At 46.2% G+C, this 18,630-nt stretch overlaps 1 protein-coding gene across 5 annotated transcripts in view; it reads left to right on the top strand.

Annotated features, from left to right (window-relative positions):
- The window catches only part of LOC124149970 (myosin-VIIa-like), a 72,724-nt gene that overhangs the window by 17,924 nt on the left and 36,170 nt on the right, over positions 1-18,630 (top strand). For 3 of the 5 annotated variants that reach the window (XR_007219564.1, XR_007219563.1, XM_048390535.1), the window contains exons 2-7: positions 9,226-9,261; positions 10,922-11,125; positions 12,194-12,353; positions 16,320-16,495; positions 17,364-17,447; positions 18,165-18,260. Coding sequence is in view for 3 of the 5 variants with exons in the window: in XM_048390535.1 (XP_048246492.1) it covers positions 9,226-9,261; positions 10,922-11,125; positions 12,194-12,353; positions 16,320-16,495; positions 17,364-17,447; positions 18,165-18,260 (756 nt within the window). In the remaining 2 variants the exon portion in view is untranslated. The remainder of the gene's footprint in view (positions 1-9,225; positions 9,262-10,921; positions 11,126-12,193; positions 12,354-16,319; positions 16,496-17,363; positions 17,448-18,164; positions 18,261-18,630) is intronic. The other 2 variants (XM_048390536.1, XM_048390537.1) reach the window with 2 other exon arrangements.

Genomic DNA, 18,630 nt, shown 5'->3' with positions numbered 1-18,630 from the left:
ACCCTTGTCCCCTCTACATGCAGCCCAGACAGCGAATGGGACTTCTCCCAGGAAGCGCTGCATAGTCAAACCCACCCAGAACCTTTCGGAGAATGTGAAGACTCCCCAACACTGCAGCCTTCTGCATTACCTAGATTGCCAGAAGGGCTGTATTCCTGGAAGCAAACCCGGGTACTCTCTTAATATCAGTCAACAGATTGGGAGGTACCAAACCTAAGGCACCGAGAACAGTGGGGAGCCGGACAATTTGGTACTTGGGATGCAAGCGTGACAATTCGAAAGCGAGGTCCGCACATTTGCTGTGTTTTTCCTGAATCTTGTCCAATCACATTGGTGTCAAAGGGGACAGAAAATTCAATAATATAAATGATTTCATTGGATTTATCCAAAAGGACAAGATCAGGTTTGTTGCCCTGGATACGTCCGAGGCTGTATACAGGCCTATTCCAAATGATTTTGTATTTATCATTTCCATAACGCCATCTATATATTCCGGGTCGTACATGGGTGGCCCTCTGTGTCAAAACCACAAGCATGACGAAGACGGTAATAAAATGATCGAGCTACACCATCATGTCGCTTAAAATACTGTAATGGGGCCAACGCTGGGTATCCACTGACAATGTGTTGGACAGTCTCATTAAATTCATTAAATAATCTACATTTCATATTTACATTTTGATGCAAAATCACAAATTGACGGTTTCGAGTGGGAAGTGTCTGGTCCTGAGCAGCAAACAGAAAGCCTTCTGTTTCACTTTTCAGGCCAGACGACTTCATCCAAGTGAAGGACTCTGCAGGATTGCTGATCTTCTCAACACACTGCACATAAACTCAATGCAGTGGTCGTTCAGATAGCCTCTCCTTCAGTCCGGGCCCACTTGAGATGGCACTTCGCTTGTATTTTATTATTATTATATACACAAATATATACATATACAATAAATGTACAATATACAATAATAATGATAATAATTAGTATTATTATTAATTTGTTTTCCTAACACAACGACCACGTCTTGATGTAATTGGGTAGGCTGAAATATACATTGCATCAGTTGCTCCGAGGTCAACAATTACAACATCGTGACTTGTGAATCTAAATTTAGATTATTCATCTGTTGTTAATTTTCTCTGAATACAGGCCTATCAGGGCTTGAAGTCGAGCATGGCCACGAACACAAGATTCAGCGCATCACTTTCAGCGTGTCAAATAGCTCAGGCCGCATTCATAGATGGAATGTTGTTTCCGCCTCAGTACCCTCCAAAAAAGTGTTGTGTAGACATTTTTATATTTCCCTAATACTCTTATCTCGAAATGTATATTAAAGTCGTGCACATCGATGTTTCATTTAACATACAGAGGAGGTGGCAGTCTAGATATAGAGTTCACAGTATATATATGATGTGTACCAATGTTGTAAAAGCTGTTCAAAGCCACCTACGAGTATTCATCGACGTCCAGGCCATGGTCGCTCGTCACCAATGTATAAGATCAGATGTACATGTTGTCGTGCCTATGTTGACGAATGTGCTTGCTGTGATATGATTTGCAAATGTCATGAAATAAACCAATGAGTATGTTCAAACTAAATAAATATCATCAACGGACTAAGATAAGACTTTGCGGATGTCATGACTTTACTGTAACTAAGACATACAGTCATGTGATAGGATTCTGAGCTGGGGAACAGGTTAATGAAGAACTTTAACTTTAGCTCGGGATTATGGAATGCTTTGGTACTACGATCTGGAGCTACGATCACCTTAGCGCTAAGATCGCTTTTTACAACGGCACCCAGGGCCCTGTTCCACAAAGCGATCTTACTGTTAATTGATCGTAAGCCTATGATAAAGTATAGGAGTTACGGCCAACTTAGCACTAAGATAACTTTGTGGAACACGGCCTAGGATTGCATTGCCAACCACACACAGTGATGCGTGATCCCTCTAACCAGGTGTCGGTGTGGGGCCGGCAGTAGCGTTAAACGTCAATTGCTGAGAAACACAGTCTTGTGGCCGGCTCACAGATGCCCATCATTAAAGAATCGTATCTGCCATGATCCTTTGATAAACTACAGGATTGAGTCGGATCAATGTTTATTGTGCATTTAGAGAAGAAGTACTATGTTTATCCGAATATATATATATATATATATATATATATATATATATATATATATATATATATATATATATATCAAATAATGGGTAGGTTTCTCGGCAGGATAAAGCCAACGGATAAAAAACGATATCCGTTGGGGTCATATGCGGATAGGGATGCAAATATCAAAGGTCCAGTAGGGACTACTTTCAGTGTTTACAAACAACATGGCGTCGCCCTTGTCACGTGAACGTGACCGTGACGTCTCAAAGACTAGGGTTAGAGTAGCTCCTCTTTGCCAAAGGGCAGTTACTCTAGCGGACAGACCGATGGATTGCCGCGAAATGCAAGTAAAAACAATTATTGTTGTTTTGCGTATATGTTTCTTCGCCACTGTATAAGAAACAGATTTTAGTTGGAGCTATATTGGCTACTGTCACTGTCCGACTGACACATCACTTAGCCTGTGACGTGATAAATATTAATGCGCGCATTCCAGGAAGTGAGAGAGGGCGGCTATTTTCAAGCACAGAATTAAAGAATGACATTATATGATAAAGAGGTTATCCCGGTGTTTTTATTCCTAATACAGGATATTTACCATCCCCAAACACACTCGCGTGATAACCTCTATATACCGTTCGGGTGAATTAACCTGGTATTATACTCGAAAAAATACATTGTATGCCTGAACTATCAGCCTGCGTGATTAACACTCTTCTTTTCATGTTATGGCATGTAGTATCAGCGCGAAACTACATAATAAATAGAGCCTTGGGCTTCTCCTGTAAAATAACAAGTTTATGCCTTCTCTGAAATAGTTGACCCTGCCCCCCCCCCCCCCCCCCCCCCACACACACACACACACACCCCTCTCTCTCTCTCTCTGTGTCTCTCTCCCTCTCCCTCTCTCTATTTCTAGCTTCCTCTCTCGTCCTCTCTTTTTGCACTCTCTCCCTGTGTCTCTCTCTGTGCCCTTATCTCCTCTCTCATGTATATATATATATACACACACATATGTGTGAAGGACGTGCAACTGCTACAGCGGAGGTGATTATGTATATATGCATTGCACAGCATGAAGTAGGCTACGTACACATACATACCCTGTACACAACACTTGGTAGGAGTGTGTGTTGGGGTACTTAACACGGGGGCGTGATTAACCTCTTGGACACTTCACGCTGCACGCATTATGCATGTGTGTATGTGTGTGTGTGACTGGTGTATGTGTGTGTACTTGTGTGTGTGTGTGTGAATGTGCTGTGTGTGTATGAGTATGTGATGTGTGTATGTGAGTTTGGTGCGTGTGTGCGTGTGTGTGTTGTGTGTATGTGTGTTGTGTGTATGTAAGTGTGTATTTGTGTTGGTGTGTATGTGAGGAAAGAGGTCCGTGATTGCGACTGACAGACCAAGAAGTAGATATACGCAAAACAGTATTATAAAGTGACGGTTGACCCAATCAGTCAGGTGACGATGACATCTGCACGTCGCCATCACAAAACCCCTCCGCACTGCCTAATGTCAAGGTATTGCGGAAATTCACTAACATGTACCCAGGAATGCTTCACTACGTTCAGATACTATTTTAAGACACCTACAAGTCCTGTCAGTCGAGATCTGCTCACCCTTGGCTTCACCCGCTCGTCACGGCGACTGCGTCTGAATACTGGGCGTGATGTAGCTACTCCTTGTCTCATCCCCCTCTCAACACACACTCCCGCGGTAAGTCTTTGTCCTCGTGTTAAGGCCGCGTATCCCAAATGTAACCAGCAACATGGCTCGATCTCCCGTCACAAAACAATCCTGACATGACCATTTCACATAAAGTACACACGTAATAATATTAGATATGTTACTTTAAGCACGGGTCTTTATTAACATTGGCACTTTTCCAGTTCGGCGTTAGGTCAGGTGAGGTGAGGTGAAATGGGGTTTAAAGTCGCCTCCAAGATTATTGCACTTATATAGCGACGTGCATGTACGTGTGTGTGTGTGGCTGCTTGTACTAGTCCCGACTGATGCCGATTTATAGTGCTAGCTCACTGAGATACCATACCGCAGTTTAACATGAATACCCCACTCAGACACAGTATACTGACACCGAGCCGACCAGTCCTTGTTTTAGCCCCATAATGCCGAGCGCCAGACAGGGTAACAACAAGTACCAGCTTTGAACGTCTTTTGGTATGACGCGGTCGGGGATCGAACCCCGGACCTACCGCTCTCCGGGTGGACGCTCTACCACTAGACCACGGAGGCGGTCCGTTAGGTCAGACCATGACGTTAGGCTATAGAGTGTTTTACTGGGTTTCTTAATGATATTTATGGGAGTTTCCCTGTTGCTACTATAGAAGAATATGTAGCGTCGCACGGATCCGTATATGATTGGGTATTAAAGGGCAAGGCTTAGTTTGTGGGTAAAGTATAACGATGTAGGGCTCACACCTAAGAGACGAGGAGTTAGTTCAGCGGAAACTGCAGAGTGTCGATACCCCTAAGGGTTACATTACTGCCATTGGTGAACTGACCCATCAGAATCAACACCATTATATGTATCAATCCTGAATACGACCGAGGCACTGGAAACAATTACATGAATAAAAAAGAAAAATTGCCGAAAAGAATATGGACAGACTATTTTATCCCCGACTAATTAGGCGTATTTGAGCACATTTAACAGTGTTAAAGAAATATAAACATGCAACATTGCAACCATTTCTTACTTCAAAGTTTTGTGAACATAAAACGTAATTGGTTCTCAGGGCAGGACACATTGTTACCATCTGATCTGTACTTCAGTCAACACGGGCGGGTCTTTGCGGCGGAGTTGGTGCTCGTTTTGGGCTTAAGTTTGGGTTTAAATGCGAAGGCTAATCTCAACAGTTTAAAAACATTATATACACTGATGTACAGTTTCAGGCATATGCCACCCCGCTCTAACGCGGCACCGGGCACAGATTCAACCTGTGTGATTCACCGCCTATAATCATCTGTATATGAGCCGAATTCAAAACGTCAGTGAGTCATGACGCATAGTACTTACAGGGTCACTGAGGCTGGAATACAACTGACAGGGCGTGAGGAAAGTGGGTTAGAGCGTAGTAATGGCAAAACATAATTATTTTCACGCCACCATCTTACGGGCAGGCTGTTTTCTTAGTCAGGCAACCGTACGTACAAATGCCTTCTTGTCAATTTGGGGAAAAACGATGACAGCCCTTGATGGACAGACCTGATGAACAGACCTGATGAACAGACCTGATGGACAGACCTGATGGACAGACCTGATGGACAGACCTGATGGACAGACCTGATGGACCTGATGGACAGACCTGATGAACAGACCTGATGGACAAACCTGATGGACAGACCTGATGGACAGACCTGATGAACAGACCTGATGAACAGACCTGATGGACAGACCTGATGGACAGACCTGATGAACAGACTTGATGGACAGACCTGATGAACAGACCTGATGGACAAACCTGATGGACAGACCTGATGGACAGACCTGATGAACAGACCTGATGAACAGACCTGATGGACCTGATGGACAGACCTGATGAACAGACCTGATGGACAGACCTGATGAACAGACCTGATGAACAGACCTGATGAACAGACCTGATGGACAGACCTGATGAACAGACCTGATGGACAGACCTGATGGACAGACCTGATGAACAGACTTGATGGACAGACCTTGATGGACAGACCTGATGGACAGACCTGATGGACAGACCTGATAGACAGAACTTAAAGGACAGACCTCATGGCCAGCCCTTGATGGACAGACCTTGATGGACAGACCTGATGGACAGACCTTGATGGACAGATATTGATGGAAAACCTTGATGGACTGACCTTGACGGACATACCTTAAAGGACAGACATTGATGGACAGACCTGATTGACAGTCCTGATGGACAGACCTGATGAACAGACCTTGATGAACAGGCCTGATTAAACAGACTTTGATGGACAGACCTGATGGACAGACCTTGATGAAAAACCTGATGGACAGACCTTGATGGACAGACCTTGATGGACAGACATTGACGGACATACCTGATGGACAGACCTTGATGGACAGACCTGATGGACAGAACTTAAAGGACAGACCTCATGGGCAGCCCTTGATGGACAGACCTTGATGGACAGACCTGATGGACAGAACTTAAAGGACAGACCTCATGGACAGCCCTTGATGGACAGCCCTTGATGGACAGACCTGATGGACAGAACTGATTGACTGCCCTGATGGACAGACCTTGATGGACAGATATTGATGGAAAACCTTGATGGACAGACCTTAAAGGACAGACATTGCTGGACAGACATTGCTGGACAGACCTGATTGACAGACCTGATTGACAGACCTGATGGACAGACCTTAAAGGAGAGACATTGCTGGACAGACCTGATTGACAGACCTGATGGACTGCCCTGATGGACAGACCTTGATGGACAGATATTGATGGAAAACCTTGATGGACAGACCTTAAAGGACAGACATTGCTGGACAGACCTGATCGACAGACCTGATGGACAGACCTTAAAGGACAGACATTGCTGGACAGACCTGATTGACAGACCTGATGGACTGCCCTGATGGACAGACCTTGATGGACAGATATTGATGGAAAACCTGGATGGACAGACCTTGATGGACAGATATTGATGGAAAACCTGGATGGACAGACCTTGATGGACAGACCTGATGGACAGACCTGATAGACAGACCTGATAGACAGAACTTAAAGGACAGACCTCAGGGACAGCCCTTGATGGACAGACCTTGATGGACAGACCTGATGGACAGACCTGATTGACTGCCCTGATGGACAGACCTTGATGGACAGATATTGATGGTAAACATTGATGGACAGACCTTAAAGGACAGACATTGCTGGACAGACCTGATCGACAGACCTGATGGACAGACCTTAAAGGACAGACATTGCTGGACAGACCTGATTGACAGACCTGATGGGCTGCCCTGATGGACAGACCTTGATGGACAGATATTGATGGAAAACCTCGATGGACAGACCTTGATGGACAGACCTGATGGACAGATATTGATGGAAAACCTTGATGGACAGACCTTAAAGGACAGACCTTCATGGACAGACCATTATGGACAGACCTTGATGGACAAACCTTGATGGAAAACCTTGATGGACAAATCTTGACGGTTCTGTTGTGCTCGGTTTCGGTCATCTTTGCTTGAACCTAGATTAGCTGTAGTTAATTGTAAACAGTCCCGAACTTTCGGTCAATACGAACAAAGTAGAAATTAACCCCTTTTGCGTAAACGCTATTGAAAGTTTAAGTCGAGTCGTAGTCTGAATATATGAAAAGCCCTTTGCAGGGATTCACAGAGACTAGTATAGTTCTCATTCATAGTTACTCGCAGTATGATTTGTGAACAGAAAATGAACATGAATAGGAACTTGTCACATGAGACATTCCCGTGTGTGGCCTTGATGGGTCCACCCCGACACACTCAGGCACCTTCATGCTAACACTGCTGCCGAATGCTGGACTGGCGTAACAACGTGTTGATGGAAGCGCTATCTAGAACGAGATATATATGGCTAGGTAATCATTGATCAGACCAGTGTCATGTTGGGTAAGTCAGTGAGTTTGGTTTAACGCCGCTGTGAAAGGTACAGTAAACTACGATCAAAGCGAACTCAAAGGGACCACAAATTTTAGTTCGTTATAACCGTAGTTCGTTATAAGCATATGTACAGCAAATGGCAAGGACTAAAAAACCCAGTTCGTTACATACGCCAGTTCGTTGTAAGCGGGTTCGTTATATACGTAGTTTACTGTATTTCAGTTATTTCACCGCTTCTCAGCTGGATGTGGGAAGAAAACCCGATTATGATTATATTTCGAAACTGGTTGTATACCTTTGTAAGAATGCAGAAGGAAACGAAAACTTTGTTTTTTGTATAGGATATATCACAATTTAGCTCCATCTTACTTTATTATATTTGACCAAATTCGGTATCTTCCAAACATACATACACCCTCAGGAATTCGGAAAATATCCAAATTCCCCTCACGAGACAAACCTCTACATGATTTTCCCCCGTCTACTATCAAGCTGTTGAATGAGCTACCATTAAATGAAAGAACCCGTAGTTCAACTCAATATTGTAAGACACTTATCAGTCACAATCAGCCCGAGGCCCAATCGTACTTCTCCTTTGAACATAGACAACATAATGTTATGCATACTGAGCTAAGACACAAGGGTAGGCAGTGGAATTATGATTTACGTAGACAAGGAATTAAAGACGCAGCAGAATGTTTATGCGGTTGTAAATGTGAACATGCATATCATTGTTTCTTTGAATGTGACTTGGTTAACGGAAAAGAGACATTCTACTTAGAAACATAAGCAGTATAGCCGACAATACACCAACTGATAGTCAATGGAAATGGGGATTTACCAGAAAAGATCACATAAACAATTCATTATATGTCCAAAGTTATATAAGTGAAAACAAAAAGGTTCATGTAAGCTTTATTGTTCTCACTGTTCACTTATCTTTCCTCTTCATGTTTAGTACAATCTGTAAATCGATGGTGTAAATATCTGGGAGGTGTCCTAAGTTGGAGAACTTGTACCTATTCTCATTCACTTATTGTGAATAAAATATGTTTAAATCAAAAAGTGTTTGACATGTCTAGGAGACACAGTTTTGCACAGCGCCTCGCGTCGTGGCCCCCCTTGTCCCTACTGTGGCTGAGTATGGATGTCTCGTGCCTACCAGCACCTGCAACACGGATGTGATCATATCCAATACAATATCAAGTGTGTCCAAGTCATGACAGTGGCGACACACAATATCATGTCACAGCGAGGGACAACTATTGCTAGACTTGTTTAATTTTGATTTATTTCAAATATAAAGTGGACCACGGCGGTGAGGATAGTAAGTACAAATAGTCCTGTTTGAGGCATTCATGACATGGAATTATGTATGTTTACCATCACTGCACCGTGACCCGGTTTCCCCTTCAGCATCAGAGGGTCGAAGGTCAGGGTGATGAACATTCGTCTGAGGTTTACAAGATGTTATGTGTTATTCTTGCAGTTAATGTCGGAATGGTACGACGTGTCTCTGAAGAAGGTAGCAACGTTTTGTTTTCCAATGTACTTGCTTATGACTCTCACACTGCTTCTTAATGTCAAGTAACATGCATCTTATGTCCAAATGTTCATCTTAGTGAATCATATGATGATTCAAAAACAAATCGCGAGGATTGTCAAATAAATGTATAATGAACTAAGATGTAAACCAAACGTGTTCCATGATGTTCACAATTAAATGGGTTGATGTCGAATGTTTTAATTTAAAAATGTTAAAAACAAATCTTGGTACCCATGTGCTTGTGGTGTATGTATATTCGTGAGATTTACTATTCATCTACACAGGGCGATGGGACGGAGGTGAATATGTCCTACTAGATTTAACGTCTTCTTAGTTGTGTGTCATCCTTGACGAGAATACCGCAATTCGTAACGAATAAATGTTCTTCATATGATTTGTAATGTTAGAGATATTCACATGTTTGATTATCTTTTAGGTAGAAAACTATCGGAGAATTCTGAATACTCCATCAGATAGATGTTGGTAGTGCTGTCAAGTTGTCATAGCGTTAGTTCCTAGATGAGTGTCGTGGTAGTTTCAGTCTTGGTAGTTTCAGTCTTGTAGCATAGTCCTACGTGTTTCCATGGCGATGAACAAAGCCATCTAGAACTGTCACTTTGTGGGGTGGTCAGCAGCTGTGCATCCTCCTGATGAAGTACGTGACTCGGGCAGGGAATACATAGAGTAGATATATATGTTGATCCGGGTAGTTGTACCACTGTGCATAATGAAATAGTCACAGCAAAAACATCCCGCGAAACATTTAGAATTCCTTAAAAAATATGTTCTGTTGTTATTTACAAGTCCTATTGTAAAAATACAATTTGGTAGGGAATAACATTTGCATGTAACCCATCATACGGTTTGGAATGCTTTCTGAAATGAAATGTGTGCATGCCTTGTCTAATATTTCACAACAAAGCCACCAATGTATTCTTTTACAGCTTTCACACTGCTGATCTGGCATGTATTCACTATGTGCGGGGGCACGGGTGGCCCAGTCGTCTAAGGCGCCGCGATTCGCTGTGCAGAGTTGCGTCCCTTAGGCACGCCAGAAACCTATGATTGTGGGTTCGAATCCCGGTTCCCCCAATTATGTTTCGAGGTTTGTCAGCACCATACCCGTGCTCGTGGGTTTCACCGAAGTGGTAAACGTCTGAGACCTGCATCACTTCGGGCTTTCCTCCCACATTAAGCTGACACGCCGTGATATAACTGGAATTATGTTAAAAGCGGCGTTAAACCCAACTCACTTACTCACTCACTATGTGCAGCGGCCCACTCAGTGTGTAATGGGGCTTCATCTAACTGAACGATACCTCCCTTCCTTCTTTGATACATGCTACATGATGTGGAATCTGCAAAATGTAGAGCTATATAAATATATATACCATATACCAGATGCGATGGAAAGAGAGTAAATATGTTATTGGCGCATCAGTAATATCAGTGTAACTGCTTATCTTGCTATGAACAATTGCGACCCATTGGCATTTTTGCTGACCTGACCTTCCAGGAACCGTTACCCTATCGTAAATTTGCTATTGCCTCACCGGTAATATTACAGTGTACCTCCTCAATCTGCTATACAACGAGGCGTCATCTTGACATTCTTCTGACCTTGACCTTGACCTTCCAGGAAGCGTTACCTCACCGCAACAGCGTCGTGATCACCGTCACACAGGGCGCCGCCGCTGCATTTGGGATAGATGACGACGATGACAAGTACTCGGTGTCGGAGATGTCGGTGGGGGCGACGAAAAATGAGAAACAGGGCAAGAACTCCCGAGAAGCTTTTGGAAAACCTGGCTTCACGAAGAACCACCTGGGACTGGAACGCATGGTAAGAGATATACAGAACACTGTATATATTGTGTGTACTATGTCGTCACGGGGAGATTTACTGGTAGATTACTGTTTACTTAGGCTCGCCGGAAACTTGTGATTGTGGGTTTGAATCCCGGTTCGCTACGTTTCACCAACGTGCTAAACTTCTGAGACCTGCATCACTTCGGGCTTCACCCCACATTCATCTGATACGCCGTGATAGGACTGGAGTGCTATGGAAAGCGGCGTTGAATACAACACATGCACTCACATAAAACTATTTTGCCTAATGCAACAAAATGCAACCGCGAATGGATATATTTAGACATAAGAAACAGGCTTCTTATCAAAGCGATAATATGCAATCCAGGAGCTTCAGGTCATACCAGGAGCTGTATATGCTCATAAGGTTTGCTGTTAATGCTTAGTCGCCTCGCTTCATATTAAACACTTGCGGTTTTGCAAGTTACGGACTTGACACAAGGCACGTGTTAGTTCTCTTTGCTCAATCTTTAATTTATTGGTCTGCAAAACACAAGGGTTTAGTTCGTTTTGTCCAAGAAATGTATGTAGAATTTGCCCGTTTTGTGCACAGATACACTGTCGTCATATTTGGTCTTGCAGGTTACGTTCCCTGTGACATCAGAGGTGTTGTGTGGGTGATTAGATCAAAGGTCACTGGGGATCATTGACGATTAGGCTCAGGTTTATTTCTTGCCCTATGGCCTATCTGGTACATGTGCACTTTTGATACCCAAAAGAGAAAGTCGTGCTAACGTGACAGAATAGCGTGTATGGCCGTGTTAGATAGATGGGTCCTACCAGCCAGGTACAAGTGGTTAGTGTGGCACAGTTTCTCCATTTGTGCAAATGTCTTGTTCCCCTCTCACTCTGTGTGTGTGTGTGTGTGTGTCTCTCTCTCTCTCTCTCTCTCTCTCTCTCTCTCTCTCTCTCTCTCTCTGTCTCCTGTCTTTTTCTTCCTCATCTATATCCCCATCGCCCCTCTGCCCCGCTTTCTTCTTTTTCTCCCCCCTCCTCTCCCCCACCCTCTCGCCGGTTGTATCTCTGACCTTCCATGTTCCAGAAATCCGTGGTGGCTGAGACCCACATGACCGACACCGAGTCCTCCAGCACGGAGAACTGCAAGCCGGACACAGAGGAGTCTACTCCAGTTCCGCCGTTCAACTCAGGGCAAGAGGAAGAGGGGTCCCCGGGGGAAGGGGCCTCAAGTAAGACGCGTAGAGGTAGACATAGCGTAGAGGCCTTCTAGCAGCACATCACGGAGAGAGAGAGAAAGAGAAAGAGGAGAGAGAGAGGGGGAAGAGAGAGGAGGAGAGAGACGGAGAGAGAGGGGAGAGGAGAGAGACGGAGAGGGGAAGAGAGAGAGACGGAGAGATAGGAGAGAGACAGAGAGACAGAGTCGGGGAGCAAACGAGAGAGTGGGAGAGGGGCTAAGGAGAGAGACAGAGAGAGAGAAAGTGAGAGGAGAGACAAGGAGAAAGAGGGGAGCCAGAGACAGACAGACATAGAGTCACACAGACATACAGACAGACCGAGAGATACACACAGACAGAGATAGAGAATGTGAGAGGAAGCTAAGGTGATATACATAATCACAAGAGCAGTGAGAGGGGGGAGAGAAAGAGAGAAGGGATCCAGTGCAAGAAGGGAGAAGTAAAGTCGGAAGGGAGATTGAGAGGGGAGGGAGAATGGCCGTGTTCCCATGGATGAATGAGACTGACCATGGGTGTACCAATGGATGCACGACGGTAGAAGTAGTTCACGACGTGTAGTGCCGAGAAAAGATTCACTCTGGGGCTGGTGTGGGAACATCATGGAGTTGTCTGCACTGCTGATGGTGGATCTCCACGTCTGATGGTGGAACTCCACGGCTGATGGTGGAACTCCACGGCTGATGGTGGAACTCCACGGCTGATGGTGGTACTCCACGGCTGATGGTGGGACTCCACGGCTGATTGTGGTACTCCACGGCTGATGGTGGATCTCCACGGCTGATGGTGGTACTCCACGGCTGATGGTGGATCTCCACGGCTGATGGTGGAACTCCACGGCTGATGGTGGAACTCCACGGCTGATGGTGGAACTCCACGGCTGATGGTGGAACTCCACGGCTGATTGTGGAACTCCACGGCTGATGGTGGATCTCCACGGCTGATTGTGGTACTCCACGGCTGATGGTGGTACTCCACGGCTGATGGTGGTACTCCACGGCTGATGGTGGTACTCCACGGCTGATGGTGGAGCTCCACGGCTGATGGTGGAACTCCACGGCTTATGGTGGAACTCCACGGCTGATGGTGGATATCCACGGCTGATGGTGGATTCCACGGCTGATGGTGGATTCCACGGCTGATGGTATAACTCCACGGCTGATTGTGGTACTCCACGGCTGATGGTGGAACTCCACGGCTGATGGTGGAACTCCACGGCTGATGGTGGAACTCCACGGCTGATTGTGGAACTCCACGGCTGATGGTGGATCTCCACGGCTGATTGTGGTACTCCACGGCTGATGGTGATACTCCACGGCTGATGGTGGTACTCCACGGCTGATGGTGGTACTCCACGGCTGATGGTGGAGCTCCACGGCTGATGGTGGAACTCCACGGCTTATGGTGGATATCCACGGCTGATGGTGGATATCCACGGCTGATGGTGGATTCCACGGCTGATGGTGGATTCCACGGCTGATGGTATAACTCCACGGCTGATTGTGGTACTCCACGGCTGATGGTGATACTCCACGGCTGATGGTGGTACTCCATGGCTGATGGTTGATCTCCACGGCTGATGGTATAACTCCACGGCTGATGGTGGTACTCCACGGCTGATGGTGGATCTCCACGGCTGATGGTATAACTCCACGGCTGATGGTGGTACTCCACGGCTGATGGTGGTACTCCACGGCTGATGGTGGATCTCCACGGCTGATGGTGGATTCCACGGCTGATTGTGGTACTCCACGGCTGATGGTGGATCTCCATGGCTGATGGAGGGACTCCATGGCTGATGGTTGATCTCCACGGCTGATGGTATAACTCCACGGCTGATGGTGGTACTCCACGGCTGATGGTGGATCTCCACGGCTGATGGTATAACTCCACGGCTGATGGTGGTACTCCACGGCTGATGGTGGATCTCCACGGCTGATGGTGGATTCCACGGCTGATTGTGGTACTCCACGGCTGATGGTGGATCTCCACGGCTGATGGTGGGACTCCACGGCTGATGGTGGATCTCCATGGCTGATGGTGGAACTCCACGGCTGATGGTATAACTCCACGGCTGATGGTGGTACTCCACGGCTGATGGTGGATCTCCACGGCTGATGGTATAACTCCACGGCTGATGGTGGTACTCCACGGCTGATGGTGGTACTCCACGGCTGATGGTGGATCTCCACGGCTGATGGTGGATTCCACGGCTGATTGTGGTACTCCACGGCTGATGGTGGATCTCCACGGCTGATGGTGGGACTCCATGGCTGATGGTTGATCTCCACGGCTGATGGTATAACTCCACGGCTGATGGTGGTACTCCACGGCTGATGGTGGATCTCCACGGCTGATGGTGGATTCCACGGCTGATTGTGGTACTCCACGGCTGATGGTGGATCTCCACGGCTGATGGTGGGACTCCACGGCTGATGGTGGTACTCCACGGCTGATGGTGGAACTCCACGGCTGATGGTATAACCCCACGGCTGATGGTATAACTCCACGGCTGATTGTGGTACTCCACGGCTGATGGTGGATTCCACGGCTGATGGGATAACTCCACGGCTGATGGTGGAACTCCACGGCTGATGGTGGATGCCACGGCTGATGGTATAACTCCACGGCTGATGGTGGATATCCACGGCTGATGGTGGATTCCACGGCTGATGGTATAACTCCACGGCTGATGGTGGTACCCCACGGCTGATGGTGGAGCTCCACGGCTGATTGTGGAACTCCACGGCTGATGGTGGATCTCCACGGCTGATTGTGGTACTCCACGGCTGATGGTGTTACTCCACGGCTGATGGTAGAACTCCACGGCTGATGGTATAACTCCACGGCTGATGGTGGATATCCACGGCTGATGGTGGATTCCACGGCTGATGGTGGATTCCACGGCTGATGGTGGAACTCCACGGCTGATGGTATAACTCCACGGCTGATGGTGGATATCCACGGCTGATGGTGGATTCCACGGCTGATGGTGGTACTCCACGGCTGATGGTGGTACTCCACGGGTGATGGTGGAACTCCACGGCTGATGTTGGATCTCCACGGTTGATGGTATAACTCCACGGGTGATGGTGGTACTCCACGGCTGATGGTGGTACTCCACGGCTGATGGTGGAACTCCACGGCTGATGGTGGATGCCACGGCTGATGGTATAACTCCACGGCTGATGGTGGTACTCCACGGCTGATGGTATAACTCCACGGCTGATGGTGGAACTCCACGGCTGATGGTGGATCTCCACGGCTGATGGTGGAACTCCACGGCTGATGGTGGATCTCCACGGCTGATGGTGGAACTCCACGGCTGATGGTATAACTCCACGGCTGATTGTGGTACTCCACGGCTGATGGTGGTACTCCACGGCTGACGGTGGTACTCCACGGCTGATGGTGGAACTCCACGGCTGATGGTGGAACTCCACGGCTGATGGTGGGACTCCACGGCTGATGGTGGTACTCCACGGCTGATGGTGGATTCCACGGCTGATGGTGGATTCCACGGCTGATGGTGGATCTCCACGGGTGATGGTGCTAATTTCACGTAGTAATGCTAATACCTTAAATTATGAGCACGTCACGTCGTTGTCCAACTCAATCTTTTGTGATTTGCACGGGATACCGGCAACACTTTGTTAATGTACACATTCCAACAAATACAGATCCTGCACCGCAAGCAACGATTTGAACAATCTCAACATCAATGTTAATTCCCTTGTTAAAGCGTCATACCTCTATTCCTGCAAACATGTAAACATGTCTGAATGTGTCAGATGCATATGTTCTAGAACCCGACATGATAAACTGAATACTATATTCAACTCAATGTGTGTCAAGAAAAAGGTTGGATCTCACGTGAAGGATACATTATTTGTTATCCTACACACATGGGATTCCGACAACCTTCGCTTACACGATACCGTGCGTTCCCGGGCTAACTCCACGTATGTTGATGTACAGGCAGGGACGACGACTCCATCGTCAGCAGCGAAGTCGACGACATCGACACCCTGACAGGACCTTCAAGTTTCGCGCTGTTTGCTCAAACCAAGTTCCAGCTCCGTACGACGCATGTCTACAGTTGTGCAGCTCTACAGGGCTCCCTGCTGCCAAAACACGACAGAGCTGACACACTGGTATGTCCTCTCTACTCACACACACATACCACCCAAACATGACAGAGCTGACACAATCGTATGTCCTCTCTACTCACACACACATACCACCCAAACATGACAGAGCTGACACAATCGTATGTCCTCTCTAATCACACACACATACCACCCAAACATGACATAGCTGACACAATCGTATGTCCTCTCTAATCACACACACATACCACCCAAACATGACAGAGCTGACACAATCGTATGTCCTCTCTAATCACACCCACTCACCACCCAAACATGACAGAGCTGACACAATCGTATGTCCTCTCTAATTACACACACATACCACCCAAACATGACAGAGCTGACACAATTGTATGTCGTCTCTAATCACACACACATACCACCCAAACATGACAGAGCTGACACAATCGTATGTCCTCTCTAATCACACACACATACCACCCAAACATGACAGAGCTGACACAATCGTATGTCCTCTCTAATCACACACACATACCACCCAAACATGACAGAGCTGACACAATCGTATGTCCTCTCTACGCATACACACATACCACCCAAACATGACATAGCTGACACAATCGTATGTCCTCTTTACACTCACACACACACACACACACACACACACACACACACACACACACACACACACACACACACACACACACACACACACACACACACACACACACACACACACGCACACACACGCACACACACACACACACACACACGACAGAGCTTTGATCCCTCGGCTGGAGTTACTCAATACCAGCTGAAGACTCAACACAACAAAACACGTATATCTTGTGTGACCTTGGCCTTGACCTTGAATGACAGTTTCACTGAGTATTGTCCTTTATGATTACAGGCGTCCCTGGCCTCGTGGGTGACCATCCTCCGGGTGATGGGGGATCTCCCAGAGAGCTCAGGACAGTTCCTCTCCGTCATCGGGGTGAGGCAGCAGCACATGCAATGTCGTAATTGCCTTCTCGTGGATACTGTCGGAAATACTTTGTCGGAAATACTTTGTCGGAAATACTTTGTCGCGGATACTTTGACGTGAATTCCTTGTCACAAATGCATTGTCGTAAATTTCCTGCCGCGAATGCAATGTCGTGAATACCTTATGATACCTTGTCATACATACTGTGTCGTTGATATTATGATGTAAATACCTAGTCATAGATTGTTTGTCGTGAATATATTATATCTAGTCGTGAATACCTTCTGAATACCTGGTCGTGAATACCTTGTCCTCGATACCGTTGTGTGAATACTAGTATGTTGACGTGAATACCTTTTAATAACTACCATGGCATGGATATCCTGTCGTGGATACCTTCTTAATACCTGGTCGTGAATACCTTGTCCTCATTACCGTTATGTGAATATGTTGACGTGAATACCTTTTTTATAACTACCATTGCATGGATGTCCTGTAGTAAAAACGTGTCCTGGATTCGCTATGTGGATAAATTGACGTGAATACCTTTTTCATAACTACCATTGCATGGATGTGTTGACGTGAATACATAATTCACGTGTTTATGTTGATACATATCCCCAGATAAGAATATAACAAATAAGAAATTACTGTTTTAGTAACATTATCCGCCATTTATTCATGACAACTCATATTGTCCTCAAAGTCAACCTTACCATTTTGCAGGAGGAACCATCTATCATATCCAAGGTCAAGGCTGGCTTCAAGAGGAAGTACACAAGGAAAGACCTGGATGATACTCAGAAGAAATATTCAGAATATGTGAGTCCCCGCATGGTGAACCACTAGCTCCCTGTATCTGTCTGGACACACCTGCGTAACACACTGGCCATATGATAAACTCACTTATTCAATATTATTTTAAGATTTTGGGACAGTTTATTGTTATGAATAATTCCCAATGACGGTAAGTTATTAATGGGTTATCACATTGTTTGGTTCAGTCATTATTTTTCCAAAATGACATGCATCGTGTTAGACATGTATATCACAAACCTCGCGATGTAGGTATGATCGCCGATAACGAAGTAATTAGCCAATAACACTTTGGCCCGTCTTGGCCCGGCCCGGCCCGACTTTTGGGCCATGCCCCTTTGGAAGAGACTCTATCGGTAGTAGCCACTTTATTACA

The sequence above is a fragment of the Haliotis rufescens genome, unplaced genomic scaffold (genome assembly GCF_023055435.1).
Source record: "Haliotis rufescens isolate VD_foot unplaced genomic scaffold, xgHalRufe1.0.p SCAF_9, whole genome shotgun sequence".
NCBI classification, from domain to species: Eukaryota; Metazoa; Mollusca; class Gastropoda; order Lepetellida; family Haliotidae; genus Haliotis; species Haliotis rufescens.
Note: the sequence above shows the minus strand (reverse complement) of the source record. Positions and strands in the feature narration are given on the sequence as shown.